The 16,513-nt window shown below is 43.6% G+C and overlaps 1 protein-coding gene across 1 annotated transcript in view; it reads right to left on the bottom strand.

Annotated features, from left to right (window-relative positions):
• The window catches only part of TBC1D14 (TBC1 domain family member 14), a 229,332-nt gene that overhangs the window by 113,614 nt on the left and 99,205 nt on the right, over positions 1-16,513 (bottom strand). The window contains 1 exon segment of the mRNA XM_029591586.1: positions 13,279-13,399. Coding sequence (XP_029447446.1) covers positions 13,279-13,399 — 121 coding nt within the window.

The following is a 16,513-nucleotide window of genomic DNA, read 5'->3' as shown; positions in this document are numbered from 1 at the left end:
TATGTTCCATCCCGCCTCCTCCTTGTTCCATTGTCCCTGGGCCGTCAGTTCCTGACAGTGGGCTCCCCACCCTCTCAGGCTTGCGTCCGTGGTGAGCAAGATCCACTTTGGTGCAGACAGGTTTACGCCTGTGCTTAGGTGTTCTTCCTGTAGCCACCATTGAAGCTGCTCCCAAACCTCTGTCAGTAGCTGGAGGCGAATTGAGTAGTTCTGGGACGCTGGATTCCATCGTGATAGTAGGGAACGTTTTAGCGGCCGCATATTTACACACTTTTTTCAGCGCTTCAACGTGGTTTACATTCAGGTACTGTAGGTATTTCCCTATCCCCAGAGGGCTTACAATCTAAGTTTGTACCTGAAGCAATGGAGGGTAAAGTGATTTGCCCAAGGTCACAAGAAGCAACAGTGGGACTCAAACCCTGGTCTCCTGGTTTATAGCCCACTGCTCTAACCACTAGGCTACTCCTCCACTCCAGCACAAAGGGGAATGGTACCCCACAATCCCCCAATCAATTGAAGCAAATCCTGGGTGGCACATCACATACTCACGCCTATGCCAGCTCCTTAGCTTGTCACAGGTCACATCCTCCCTCTGTTCTCGCAGCTCATGTCCCCTTTCTCAATCCATCTCATCCTTGCCACGGAACGACTTCCAGAGTTGATGTCTTGAGGCAGAGGGCTTGAAGGTAGTCCCATACCTTGGGGCGGACAGAGGTCAATAGCTCTTGTAATTGATCCATTAGCTTCTTTCTTCGTGGAGGGGGGAAGGTAGACCTTGTTCTGTTTGGTATCGAACCAGACTCCCAGGTATTCTAGTGACTGGGAGGGCTGTAGACAACTCTTGGTTGTGTTCATGACCCACCCAAATTCTTGTATTAGATTCTAGACTCTGGTGGTCGCATGGCGACTCTCCTCTGGAGACTTTGCCCTGATCAGCCAATCATCCAAGTAAGGATGTACCAGAACTCCTTCTTCCCTCAGTGCTGCCACCCCACCACCATGATTTTGGTGAAGGTTCTTGGGGTGGTAGCTAGTCCGAAGGGTAGCGCTCGGAATTGATAATGATGGCCCAGTATCGCAAATCGCAGGAAGCTTTGGAAGTCGCGTCAGACTACCAATTTCGGAGCCATAATTGTCTTCTTGCTGCCACTGCAGCTGCGACACCCCTGGATGAGGTGCGCATGAGGTCTGCAGTAGCATCGGGAGGAAGGAGACCGCAGGCTCCATCGCTTCTCCGAGCATGGTTGCTTCTCTGGTGAGGATCAAACAGGAATGTGCCACTAATGCGCAGCAGGAAGCAATTTGTAGCGTCATTGCTGATAAATCAAAGGACTGCTTAAGGATGGCTTCCAGGCTTCTATCCTGGGCGTCCTTCAGTGTCGCTCCTCCCTCCACTGGGATTGTAGTGCGTTTTGAGACGGCACAGATCATAGCACCCACTTTGGGGAAACGTAGAAGTTCCTTAGCTGTGGGTTCCAGTGGGTATAGCTTCTAGAGCCCTCCCCCCTTTGAAAGTGGCCTCTGGAGCATTCCATTCCAGGTCAATCAGTTCCTTAATGGGCTCCAAAATAGGGAAATTGCATGAGGCCTTACGGAGGTACACCAACATGGGATTCTTCTTTGGTTCTGCTGTGGACTCCCTGCCTGGAAGACCCAGTGTCTTCATAGTCTGGGACACTAGAGTTGGTAATTCATCCTTGTGGAAGAATCGGAGCATGGCCCGGTAGGGCTCCATCCCTGGGGGAATTGGTTTCCCTTCGAGGGAGTTGGTTTCATCCTATGAGGTATCTGGATCCCCATCAGAGAGGCTCTTGATTAGGCGAGGCATGTCTTGAGAAGCCCGGGAGGTGCCGGGAAGGGCTTGTGCTTCCGGCTGGGTTTGAGTCAGGTGGGCAGCAGGGGCTGGTTGTGCCTGGACAAAGGTTTGCAGCCCTTTGAAAAATTCCACCCAGGAGAAGGTTCCTGGATCCATGTTGATCTCATGAGGAGTTGTAGTGGTAGCCCTGGAGGAATTTTCCTGTGGAGGCGCCAAGTTGGAAATATTTAGGTCCGGGATGCCATCATCAGTGGTACTGGATCCCTCTCCTGGCTGTAGAGGATCTTGATTTGGTTCTCCCTGGTTCTGTTTGCACTGTTGGCTGTGCGTCTCTTAAGTGGCAGGCTGGGAAAAGGAAGGGCCCCTTGGCTTTCTTGGATGGCGGTGCCATTATTTGTGCACGTGTAGGGCTTAGGAACTTGCCCGTGCATGGAGTTATGCGTGTGGATACACTTGGGGGGGGTGAATTCTGCGCAAATTCTGTGCCCCACAGTAGCGCAGAATTCCCCCAGGACTTTTATATTACAGGATCTTCCACGGAAAGTCAGAACACAGTTTAAAGTCTGTGATAAATCTATCCTTATCAATGCAGCTTATGGACAAACCGATCAATGCCTACAGCCTCTGACAAATCACTTGAATATAAATCAAATTGAATCAAATGGTATCTAAACATGAAGATATATCCTTATGCTTAAGGGATACAAAGTGCTTTATAATGAGAGTCCTAAATCTTGGAAATATCATCCAAGCCCTGCTCTCCTCTTCTGCACCTCACACCCAGACTATCAGCAATGGGGGTAGATCCTAAACTGGGAAGATGCTACTGTCATTAGTCCCATGAAGAATGAAGATTTATTTATATACGAAAACACATAAGTAGAATTTTTTTTTAAGCACCAGTGCCTCCTCTCTAGACATGCCTAAAAATGTTACGGTGTTTTTCTTCAGCTCCACAAGTTTTCTATAATTCTTTGCTCCGGCTTTAGTTTTCCTTCAGTTTTAATCTGAGAGTCATGCCTGGGGCTGCATGCGGCTCTGTTTCTGTCACATGCATTTGCCATGGCAGAACTTTCCATCCTTAAAAAGCAGCAGGGCTAGAAATGAGAAGAATCTGGAAAAAAGTGCACTGGCAGCAAATTTATAATTGAATTCCCAAAAATTATTCTTAAAAGTACTTTTGTACTAATTATAAGGAAGATAGGCATAAAATAATTAGGCAGAGCACCTCATTAAAAGGGCAGAAGACCACCACGTATCATTTAGATTTAAAACCTGAAACTCTGCAGACTGAGATCCCTTTTTACTGGATACATTTAAGAAATATGCAAAGATGGTATGGCAAAGGACCTTTCAAAATCAGAAGTACAGCCCCTTGTATATAAAAACCCAAACAAAACTGTAAAGAAAGCACTTCTGCATTCAGAGATTTCCCCTGACTTGCACAGTAATTGACAGACATTTCCATGAAATAAAGCTTTGTATCAACCTGCTCGTTTCCATTCTCACCTCAACTGCAAAAAAATAAATAAATAAAAGTTCAGACATTCATATGTTTTACTAGAAAAAGAAAATGTAAAGGTACTTGACAATTTCCTTGTTTACTGTAGCTGTGCACCTTCTTGAATTAATAAGCAGAGGGACAGGCTGCATTTTTTAAACATTTAACGACAATATAAATAATGCGACATTTGACAGAAGCAAAATTATATGAAATACTACTACTAAACATTTCTACAGCACTACACGACATAAGCAGCGCTGTACAAGCATAGAGAAATAGCTCCTATACATGCTGGCACACTCAATTTCTATCTTGCAAACTGACTGTGTGCAATTGCTCTTTGGGGTTATGGATAAAGCCAGTGTTAGGGTTAAGTTCTTTGACACAGGTTCTACGGTTCATAGTAGTGGACAAGGGGTGAAACAGTTACTATTTAAGGTTGACCAGATCTCAGATTTTGGAGGTTATCCACCCAGAAACTGACTGATAACTGAACCAAGAAAAACCACACAGAAAATTGAACCAAGAAAAACCACACAGTGGTGAGCCAACTGCAGTAAGTAAGACTAGCTAACTTCAGTAGCAGTAGTCTGCTTTATTTCACAGTAGAGGAATATTTGCAAATCCAATCCATATGAAATTTCACAGTAGACGCATAGCATACTCATGCGGCAAGACAGATGACACCTGTAAAGCAAGTTACTTCCTGGAGACAAATTTTCTAAGTGAAGCCTTGCAGACTACATGGCTTAATTACTTGGAAATCCCAGAAAAATTAAGGCATATGGATTAAGGGATCCTGAATCCTTCTCAACAGCTAATACAGAAAAGATATTTGCTCGCAGTCCATAGATGCCAGCACCAGAAGGATATCAGGCTAGAAGTAGAGCAAGATGTTGGCATTCCCCCAAGTTAACATGGGAGTCAGAATGAAGAGAGTTTCACTCTTCAACTCCCTTCCTGGTGACTGAACTTGCAGGATTAGGTCTTGAACATCTGAGGGTCCTGAACACATACAAAGGGGTTCCAGGTTTAGTTTGCAGGGGCCTTAAGCTTTTAGGCAAGGACTACTGGTCTACTGACAGCCACATACTAATTCCACTGACACTCCTTGTAACTTTGATCAAGTCAAGCCAGTCTTCATTGCCTCTTGTGCAAAAAAAGGGCTCGGTTTACTAAGGCTTTCTCCCATTCTGTGTCTATGGGAAAAATGCTTAGTAAATGAGGCCCTTAGATTGTAATCTGTAGAATTTTAGAAAGCTGGCCTTTGGCTTGTTGATGCTTTCTCCAATGTCAAGCTAAAGCTCACTGCGCAGATCTCATAGAATTTGCTTACTGTCAGCAGTAAAATGTTTAGAAAAGCAAAGACATAAGAACAACATTATTCTTCATAAGATAAAGAAACTGCTAGAAATGCACATAGTTAATGGAGCTGCTATTGGACTAAATCAGTTTTTATCTTAGATGGAATATATCATGTTGTAGGGTAAGACCACCCAGAAGTTCATTGATCCAGTTATCAGCTGAATACTAATTTAGTAGTAGTGATTATTAATAAATGATCTAAACTGATATAAGGTTTGTGATGTCTGAAATAGATTAGCTTATAGAAGTTCTGCTATCTCCTTACATATACGTAAATAAAATAAATGTTGCCAGAGTCGCTGTGTGTGTTTCCTTTCTAATGAACCTAGCCTGGGGAGTCCATGGAGTGCCCGGATTGTGATAGTTTTGACAAAGCCCTCTAGGTCCGGGAAATAATTACAGTACTTAAATATAATGTGCTCTGAAGTGGCTGACTAGCCATGACAGCTAGAATGGAAACCAAATTAAATTCACACAGGAGTCCCTGTTACTCAGCAAGGGTCCTCAAAATTGTTATGGAACACCTGGTTCCACCATGCTGGGTTACATGGACCACACACTCCAGAACGAAATGAGGCGGTCATCACCATTGGACCCTTAAAACAAAAGCTGCATCTTTGTCTGCTGAGTCTTAAAGTTCAAACCCCAGCAGCTGAAAATCCAAAAAGGCAAGAAAAAGTAACCTTCCCTTCCCTGAAGGGGTGTGTTCATTCCCCATTGCTTTGGCCTGACGATGACGCGGCACTGTACATCACAGCTGAACGGGCAGGGACGCCAGCTCAGCTAAGATTCCTCACTTATACTTCAGCCTGGCTGCTTACTTCCAAATCCCTTTGTGAATTAATTTCTAACGAGCGTTATCAAAGCCCATAGTTTCCCCCCACAACCAACAGAGCTATTAGACATGCACTCGTCAGAAGTCGGCAAGAATTGTTCTTTCTTGGCCAGTCTCATCTTCACCACACTGCAGTGTGTGCACCCTGAGCCCTGGAAGATTTATCTTGCAAGAAATGTTTCATACCTTGAAACAATACAGAAACAAAAACACATGCCAGGCTGTGTTTATTTTCTGAGTATAGCTTTGCTAACCTAGAAAAAGACAGGATAAGGCATTCTTGCAGCTTGAAAGCAGCAGGAGTAGGGAGTGGCAGTGAACTGTACAATAAGCATTGCTGCATTAAACTTAGTCTTAAACAGGAGCAAAGTGATCAGAAATACCTAAACAAAACACACACGTGACCAGCCCTAGAAAACTAGCAACTTTAAAACACAGAATGGAAAATCCGACGCTTACACTGCTGAGGATTTTTTCACTTTATATGAGCAGCGGCGCGGCGCATAGCTGTAACAAAAGTAGAGGCGCACGCAGGCCGGGTTTGGGAAGGGGGAGTGGATAAGGAGGAAGGGAGCAGAAAGGCGGGAGTCAATAGCAAGTCGCCAGCGATTCGAAATCGCGGCGTTGCTATTGGTTAGGGCTAGGAACGGTCGGAGGCTTAACGTGGCAGACGAGCGAGGGAGGGCGCGCAATCTGAGCGGGGGTTTTGGCATCCCTCCCTGTTTTATAAATGCTGTACTGTTGATAAATACACATCTGTTCCTCTGAATTTGTGGCAGTGGAGGAGGAAACCCGAGCCCAAGTTTAATGTTGTGTATAAATTATTTGTTAATTGACATGGGATGGGGGGGGGGGGGCTGCTCCACGAAAAGGTCTAAAGAGCTAGGGGCTAAAGCTCAATGACCAGGGTTTACCATTGCTGGGACGAGGCGGGGTAAAGTAAGGGGGCAAATTGTTTACCACTGGGACGTGGTGGTGAGTAACAAGAACAGAATCGGAAGGGGGTGGAGGGGGGGTAATGTTGTCAGCCACAAGTATATTGTACGGGCTCGGGTTGGTGAAATAAACTGCGGCCTTTTATATCTCCAATACCTGTTCATGTATTATTTGAGGGGAGGAGGGAGCAGGGAAAGTCAAGCGCAGATCTGGACTCCTTTTGTAACTGAAAGCACGTGCATTTTGCTAACTGTAAAACTTCTGGGAAGGCAGCCAGCTATCCAGACTCAATGTCATTTCTACTAGGTATCTACCTTATAAATGGGCTCTGACCGACGGCCCGCAAATGCGCAGTGGAGAGCAGCTCTACCGCGCATGCACGGGCGAGCACGTTGGCCAGAGTTTGCCTGTTGACAAAAATGGCGCTGGGAGGACACGTAGCGGCGGTGGCGAGGACCCGTAGTAGCAGCGGCGGCAGCGCACCACCCGAAGGGGTTGTGAATGAGCTGGGAGAGGAGGGGAGCAACTGAGGGGAGGGAGGAGAGAGTGAGGTGAGAAGGAGTGGGAGGGAGAATAGAGGTGGGAGGGAGAATGGGGGAGGGGAGGGGGAAGGAGAATGAGGAGGAGGTGGGAGGGAGAATGAGGGGGAAGGAAATGGACCGAAAAACAAAATTTTTAATGTAGCCCGTTGTTACGGGCTTAACGGCTAGTACTTTAGAAACAGTATTTCTTTGGTGTCACCTTTAAACTTAGCAAGATTCTGCAGGTTGTGACATCTCTTAAAGAACCAAGAAAGATGATGTAGTAAGAGAGCTTCGGAGACCTCATAGGAGTATATGAGGTTCCGATTGGTTCACTTTCATGGTGAAAGAATTAATACATCCATATGAAGAGCAGTGACTTTACAGATCCCGTATGCTCTTCATTTAGAGTGCACAGGAGAAGTCAGATAAACTCATTTAAACAAAACAAAAAGGGCTATCCGTAGGCTTCAACAGCAGGCCGAAGCCCTCCTGGACATGTGCTGGAAGCAGTTTACTTAATTTCACAGATTTCAGAAAAAAAAAAAAGTTGGCAGCATTTAGAGGTATCACAGCTCTGATGGGAGCAGTAACTTTCCAGCCTCTTAAACATCTTGGGAACTGGATCTGAAGAGCTTGTGTGTCAGGAGACCTCAGAAATGCTCCCACAAAATTCACAGCAGATCCCGAAGAGTCTTTTGCAGTCCGAGTGCCAAGGAACGAACACACACAGTATCTGTCACTGGGGAACACTACTAGAGCAGATACAACAGCTCCTTTCACAATTAATAGGTTTTGTTGCTGTCACAGGAAAAAGAGGATGCATGCAATCTCTTTTATCGGGTCAATAAAAACAAATTATGTGGATGTTATTTCTTTTTGTTGATCCAATAAGTTTCAATCTCCAAGGTATCCTGGCTCTCTTCAAAAAAAAAAACACCCTTCCTTTCCAGCTGATTCTGAAAAGCAACGGCCTGAACTGAGTGTACGTTACATTTCCTTTCCACACCAAAATTATGCGAAGTCCCAACAAGAAAAAAATACTCTCTCTCTAAATTTTTACAAAACATTTGGGAAATCTGCAGACATCTTAAATGTTTGTGAAGGCATAAAACTATAGAGACAATCCCTATCTCCCTTCAAAGCAAAACCTGATGTAGGAAGAACAGCTACTGAAAGCTATTTATTTATTTGCAGTTTTTATATACAGACATTTGTTTAGTAACCTCACATTGGTTCACAATTAACAGAAACATTGCAGCTGTGCCAAATAGAATGAACATGTGCAACAGTGCTTTACAATAAATATTTACAATAAACAATAAACTTTACAATAAACTTGTTAACGAACATATGCAATAGTGCTTTACAATAAACTTATTAACGAACATATGCAATAGTGCTTTACAATAAACTTGTTAACTGGGGGGGGGGGAGGGGAGAGAACAGTGGAACAATGAAAGGGAAAAATAATATAGTGGTACAAAGCAAATTGTTATCTCACTGAATTTATAAGTCTATAAATAAACAGAATGAATTTTATAAAACACAATTGGAAAAGAGAAAAGCTGGGTATGAGAGAAAGAAATGGGATAGAAGTCTTATATACAATTGATATACGATCGATATGAATAATTGCCAACAAAAAGTTAGGTGTGGTGAGAAAGAAAAAGGGGATATACATTTAAGTACATTAGTGGGCAAGGCTGTAGGAGTGAGGGAGAGAGGAGAGCGTAAGGGTTAAGTATAAGCCTGTAGGAAAAGCCATGTTTTCAGTTTTTGCTTAAATTAGAGCTAGTTTGAGATGTCTTAAGTTGTTCCCATGAAAAGGTCTTCACCTGCAACTTTTTATTTGCCTTCATTTCTATGTATCTAATTGATCCAAAAATGTAATTGCAAAAGTCACAGGAAAAGGAAGGAGGATTTAGTTAAGGGGGGGGGGGGGGGGGGGCTTTGTTGAACTGTAGGTACAAATCTAAAACCCGCTAGTTCTACCCCGGGACCTTAAAGGGTTCCTTTCATGGACGTGCACCCAATGCTTCTCAGAAGCAAAGGAGACCTGCACGCTAAGGGACGGAGTGCAAGGAGGCCAGAGGAAGGAAGAGCTTCAGATTTACAAAAGGTAAGAGGATGAAAAAAAAAGAGAAGGAATGGACATATTTACAGGTTCTCAGAGGAAGACAGTGGTAAGAAAAAGGCTGCAATCATCAAGGAGGCTGCTCAGGACACGGGATGAGGGCTCCAGCTACACTGAAGATGGAAAGAGTAGGACTTGGCTATTTATGAGGGAAGGGGCAAGGAGAAGAAACTGTCAAGCGGGACTATGGAAATAGGCACGGAGGAACGGAAGGACAGCGGCGCTGAAGCATGGAGAAGGCAGGGAGCATTGAAGGAAGAAGAGCAGCTCAGTTTTTTTGGGGTTTTTTTTTTTTTTTTTTTAAAGTTTGACCCAGCAGTTTCCTCCTGCTTCTTTGTACTTCCAGTTTAGCTGGAACCAAGGCTGGGATGGTTTGCAACTAGCTGGGAATTTCTCCCATGTTTTATATCCCCCCAGTCACTGCAGAGAGTGCCTCCCAGTCATCATGGTGGGAATGACTCCCTCGCCCCCCTCCCCCCAAAGGCTGTGAACGCTGCCATCGTGGAAACCCAAGCCCAACCAGGAATCAAACCCACCAGTGCTAGCAGCTCGGTTTTTGACATAACATTTCTATACAGATACAGGTAAGAAAGCCAAAACCGGACAGGAGTGATGTGGTCAAGGGCAGAGACAGCGGGGTGTCGGCGGCAGCAGAGCAGAAACTAATTTGGGTCAAAAGGCTGGATGTCCTCAGAAAGCACCTAAAGCAAAAGAAAAAACAAGTCCTATAAACAAGCTCTAGGAGTCTCGGGGAATTCCAGGAGACTACAAATAGAGATGCGGCCTGCAATTTCATCAGGAGGCAGCGCAAAACTTCAGACTGCAGGAAGTCAGGAAAGGTAAAAAGGGAAAGAGAAAAAAAAAAGTGCAGGAGCACACAAGATACTCCAAGTGCCCTTTACTTCGGAATGCTCTGCCTGATGTCCTACAAGTTTGTGCAGATTTAAAAACATTTAAATGCAACTTTAAAACATTTCTATTTAAGAAAGCTTTTGATATTGATGTCATATAGAACAAGATTGTATAACTCACACCAATTCTATCATCGGAGTGCGGTATTCCTCCCGAAAGCAGTTACAGCTTTGCTAGTGATCCCTCAGAAGAAAGTATTAGTTAACTATTAATTTTATTATATTTTATTGTATCATTTTTAGTTTTTGTAACATTTGTTTTAACTTGATTGTATTTTGTGTATGTAATTTTGTAAACCGCTACAATCAACCTATTGGAGAAGATGGTATATAAAAACTTAAATAAAGACCTGGATAGTAGCTAGAAGACAAAGGAAAGAATAAGAAAATGAAATAAAAATGAATCGAACTCAAGGGCCCCTCAAAAAAAAAAAAAAAAAAAGGAATGACTATCTTTTTAGCATATGAAAACCAGATAAAGACCAGAATTTATCTATTTTTATAACTGATATCTTTAGAGCAAACTGAACGTTTGTCAAGTGAGGTTTTAAAAATGTTTCCGTGAAAGATTTCAGAGTGTAAAAGCAGTTACCTCCTTGATCAATACTGAATTGCTGTGATCTTGAATCGGTGTGAACGTGGATGTATGTGGTGTGGATACATGACTGGTGCATGATAGTTCTTTATGCAATTGAGTGATGGTTTTATGCTATTACTATCTAACACTGTTTGGGGGCAGTCTTCAGAGTTCAATCACATATACAAATATGTATTAACACATCCTTAAATTTATATTTGAATTTTGTAAAATTTGTAATAAAGTTTTGTTGAATGTTATTATGGTTCCCTTTTGCAATTTTTATCCTAACACAAATGATGTCATCCTCAAGAATACAACAATAGGTTCCAGCGTAACAGCATGATTGTTCAGCTAAAACCATCTTCAAAAATAACTTCTAAGTCTTGTTGGTTACTTAAAACTAGTAACAGCTAAACATGTACAGAAAATACACAGAAACCGAAGAGCAGGAAGCTGAAGTAGTATTGCTTGGAGAAAAGCCTCAACATGTTAACTTACATCACACTGGTATTCAGATTCTGTTTACTTACAGAATTTGATATTTAAGAATTCACAGGATCCCCACTCAAATATCTAATGTTACACAGACTTTACCAGAGGAAGTAAGATTTCCAAGAACTTATTGAATTATTCAGTTGTTTCCTAGCCAAGGCACGCCAAAGCAAACAAAACAGAAGATAGGCAGCTTTTCTCAAACTAATCATAAATTCTCAGAGTGAGAATGACAAAAGGTGGTACAAGCAGCACTACCGTGGTGGGGGGAAGATTCAGTCTCGGGGAGAAGGGCAGCTAGTGAGGGAAGAGAAGGCTCACCTGTAAAAAAAAAAAAAAAAAAAAAGGGGGGGCTGCCAGTGTTTCACCCACTGCCCCACTGTTAGGCAACAGACTTAAAAATAGAAATCTCTCATTGGCCTTCAAGTCCAGAATACATTTCAGTGACAACGGGCTGCTGGGACAGCTTTTTTCTGTGTTAATTTGCGATGGAAAATGGGATGTGGCCATCACTCAAGCAGTTCCAACACTGCAAGTTTGATCATAGAAAAAGTCTACTAGTCCTTCAAAGAAAAGATATGCCAAGAAGAAAAAAAATTCTTAAGCTTTTTTTTTTTTTTAAAGAAATTCTCTCTGGGCAGAAGGTTCTACAAGCAGTAAATACTTTGGACTGCCACCAAATACCTGCCATCTTTCACATCTAACTCAAGTAGTGGCCCTATACCTCACAATACTACCTGCTTTCCCACCGGACTATCATTCACAATGTAAAGAGAACACACATCCAGGTTTGTTTGGCTGCTAATTTAAAGACTGGAATTGTTTGCTAGAACATGTAAGCAAATGTGTTTAATGGTCTGCCCTGCATTTCAGCATTCACACATCGATACAGCATATCATGATTGCTGTTATTAGATGGATCCATGTCATCTATAACAGGCTGAGCTCATTCTTGAAGTCCAGTTTTTATTAGAGCACAAGTCCATGCATGCAATGGGGCAAAACCAGGAGTGGCTCAGCTTGCCATAGGTGGCCCGCAGCCATCCAGATAGCCCTAATTCAGGGGTGGCCAACTTTGAGAGCCACAAATAGGCCAGGTTTTCAAGATATCCACAGTGAATACGCATGAGATAGCTTTGCATACCTGCCTATTCACCGTGGATATCCTGACTGGAGTTGGCCTGGGCTGTGGCTCTCGAGGACTGGAGTTGGCCACCCCTGACCTAATTATTCAGTATGCCAGAAACATCCATGCTAAAATAAAACCAGGCGTAAAAGAAGGGAGCTGGTCAGAGAGCTGTGACCTGAATATTTCTTTTGCAGCATCCTCGCTTGCAAAATCTCTGCAACAAATGGATTTTTTTTTTTCCACTTCAGTTCTGGCTCAGTACCTGCTTGCAGCGGCTCTGCCGCTGTTGCTCTCTTTACCTCTTTCCTGCTAGTCTGCGGTCCTGAGACGCCAAAGATGCTGATCTCATTGCCAGCGCCCATGTTCTCGAGCAACAGGACCTCTTGGTTCCCCTGCGGCAGCAGATCCTGACAGGCTTCTCTTCGGCCCCAACAAGTGCTGCCGACAAGTCTTCTCTCAACATTTTCTTCCTTAACGTATGCCAGATTCTAATCTACAGATTCAAAAAGACCTGTTATATGGATGTCAAGGATGATGGGAAATCTGAGTGTACCTTCATACGATGCTGTACTTAATACGGCTATCGTGACTATAAGCCTATGCAAAGGCTTTAAAAATCATTAGGTACCCCAGTTTTCATCAAAACTGTATTAAGTACAGCATCGTATGAAGGTACACTCAGATTTCCCATCATCCTTGACATCCATATAACAGGTCTTTTTGAATCTATATAAGTTACATGTTATATTAATCAGGGTTCATATAATTTGAGATTCTAGTCTACGACATGACTGCGTCCAGCTGCCAATTTATTATTTCTTTTGAAGAAGGGATCATTGGCACATGAAGGAAATTATGACATTTGCATTTTCTTATGCTTAAAATCAAACTAAAATCTTTTACAAAGGGACCAGAAAAAACGTAAGTAGTTCAAGAGAAGTGTAGCGCCAAATCCGGGGGGGGACAAACATGTACAAAAGCGAAAGGCTTTATGAACGTGGTTTGATTATCTAGCGAGGCAGCCACGAAATGTACACAGTGGAAGCAAATACCTTTTGTATTTTCTTTGGATCTTTCTGGAGCGACTCTCGCAGGGGCACTTTTCCAAACAACTTCCAGCCCAACTCATTTCGTTTTTCCACCGTGCAGCTTTTTTTCCTAGCAAACAAATTCCTACAAAAAGAAACCATAATCAAAATGCTGTATTTGAAATGATCAAAGAGCACCAAACCTCTGCCGGAACCCCCCAGCACCACCACAGCAGAATGGTTCCTGCAATTTGCCTCCTTCATTGCATGTTTACATCAACGAGTTTTCCCAGACAGGGCTACCCTTAACATTAATAAAATGTACAAATGGAATAAAAACATTTTGTACACCAATTTCCAATTTTGTTTTCCCCCCAAGTTAAATATGCATTTAAACATTGGTGGAAGGGGTACAAAAAAAAAAAGAACACAAGTTACATAGGCAATAGCGACAGACAGGGGAAGGGCTGTGATTCCAGAAAGCAGAACATTACTATTACAAAATTTAAAAAACAAAACTAAATTTAAAATGTTATTGGTCTATCAAAATGAGCATTTCCTGATCATTAATAATTCTTCATGTAACCAGATTGTTGCGTTTCTATGATATTGTTCATTTCCAACAGAGCTAAGACAATGATTGCAGTGGTTATATTATTAAAAAAGCAAGTTTTTATTCCAAGTACTTTAATAAATCCAAGAAAAAAAGGATATTGTTTTTCTTAACTTGCATTAGTCAAAACAGTATTTTTACAATTTGGAGCCTCCCTACCCTCACTGCTGTCCAGCCATCCCATGACTGCCACCAAATGGCGGTAGAGCTGCACTTTTGAAGAGCGCGATTCTGCGCAGACCTAGTGGGCGAGCGCGCACTGAAGCACCTGCATCGGAGTGCAACCTGGGATGCGGATATTGTAACATACGAGCACATGCGCACGTATTTTATAAAATAGCCTGGGCGTGCTTATGTGTGCGCCCTATTCTGCAACTAGGCACGCGCAGCCTCGCACATCCTGGTATGAGCCACGCAATTGGGAGAATTTCATAACCGCCACGCGTCCACGCCATGACCAGTTTCACCACTTCCTCCAGTTTACTCAGCATAGAGCTAGGTCCTCCATGACCCCTTTGTTTAAAAGCCTGCATGTCCCATCCCCTCCAGTTACCCCGGACCCTTTAAACCTCTCAGGGATGGCTGGTTTTTTTCTTTTTAAACTTATACCTGCTCCATAGCACACTTCAGCGTACATTTGTGAACACATCTCTTGGCTCCGCCCTGGAATGCCCATGCCCCGCCCTACACAATTGCTCCTTTTTGAATCAAAGTGAGATATTCACGCATCGGGAGATGTGCGCACATGCAAGAGGCTTATTAAAATCCGCTGGGCGCATGCACGTCCTACAGGCATGCACAACTCCCGATTCTAGCACACACCGGGCTTTTAAAATCCACCTCTTAAGGAACAGCCCCTCCTGCTGCCAGCGAAAGGGAGAAGAATGGAGAGAGAGGAGGGGGAACAAGCAAGAGATGGGAGGGGACAGATGCAAGGAGTGGAATATAAGGTGGAAGGACAAGAAGGAAGAAACGAGAGATGGAGAGGGGGAAAGGGAGGAAGAAAAAGCAGAAGACGGATGAGGGAGACAGATGGAAAGCGGAAGGGGGAGAGCCAGGAAGATTAAAGGGAATGAGGCAGCAAGAGAGCAAACCGTCACCCGCCACAGCTCCCCCATTCCCAGTACTGCACAATCCGGATTCCAACCAGGTACACTCTGGATTCTGTGAAGGAGGGTAGGGCGTGCAAGGCTCAGTTGTTAGAAGAGAGCATTTTGCATACAAATATTTTTTCCAAGCATTTTCTGTAATGGAAGGTAACCCGGAAGGACACAGGTCAGGGAGCGGGAGCATAGTTACAGGGTGGTAACATTTTTGCCCTATTTCCAACGGCTTTCATTTGGCAGCTCTCCCTAATGGCATCGTCCGACAAGTAGACAATGTGCAAAAAGTGGCAGGGAGAGAGCAAAGAGGATGACGCCATACTGCTTCTGCATGTTTGGTTGGGGTTGGCGACTGTGCCACCCTATCCAAGACCCTATCCCAATAAATTTACAATTTAATAGACCATAAATCAATGAAGCCAAAATGAGAGAAAAATCATCAGGAATCACACACAACGGGGCCGAGCGCACTGTTTAACGTGTTTTGGATGCGCGCCCACATCACCTTATGCTAGAAGTGGCTTAGCGCGTCCAACCCTCCACAAAACTAATTGCACTCATCATATGCAAATGCATGTTTATGAAGCTATTAGCTGTTTTCCCCAGATAAAGAAAAAAAAATTGCACCCGACCCGCATATTTTTACACTCAGAAAAGTGCACAGAAAAGCAGAAAATATTGCTTTTCTATACACCATCCAACTTAATATCGTGGCAATATTAAGTTGGAGGAATCAAAATGTTTAAAAAAAAAAAAAAAAAGTGAGCCCTGGTCAGGTTAGGAATAGGGATGCTCCATTAACGAGCGTCCATTTTCCAAACCCATGGCTGTGCACAGGTTAGGAAAATGGATGCTTGTAAAACGGAGGATCAGTTTTCCTAACCTGCTGACAGCCACCTCTCCCTGGGCGCCCGCTGCCAAGGAGGTGCTAGGAGTGCACATTTGTCCCTAGCGCCTCCTTGGCAGCGCAACCCCTCATTTAAATATTCAATCTAGGGCCCAGGAGAGGTGCTGAGCGCCCGTTTTTCACACGGATTGTTTGCATTGGCCCCAATGAGCCAGATATAACTACGCATTTTCTCAGACAAAATGGGAAAAACCTCTTTTAGTACATCTAGTTCAATGTAAGCACACGTAGAGGGCTTTCTATTTTTCCAAAAGCTAGACAATTATTAGAACCCAGATTAAATGTACCCCACTGGTGGAGTCAGAAGGATCCTTATAATTTGGGGGGGGGGGGGGGGGGAATTCTGAGAGTTGGTTTACTAGAAGCCCCAGCAGAAACGCATGTGCTCACATAGTCTGGTCTGTCTGGCAAGCTATGCAGGGGGACCTGGCTGGTCAAATGTTTGGACAACAGCCTCACTCATACTGGTAGCTATTTAGATATCTGGCACCTCAGACAGGCGCTAAATTCACCTGGCACCCCCTTCCCTACAGAAACATACAGCTGACCTAAGAAGTTGTACAGGTAATAGAGTCCCTGCTTAAACCTGAGAAGGATGCGATAGATTTAAATAAATACATAAATCCTGGAGGGGGA

This window comes from Rhinatrema bivittatum, chromosome 1 (assembly GCF_901001135.1).
Source record: "Rhinatrema bivittatum chromosome 1, aRhiBiv1.1, whole genome shotgun sequence".
Lineage (NCBI taxonomy): Eukaryota > Metazoa > Chordata > Amphibia > Gymnophiona > Rhinatrematidae > Rhinatrema > Rhinatrema bivittatum.
Note: the sequence above shows the minus strand (reverse complement) of the source record. Positions and strands in the feature narration are given on the sequence as shown.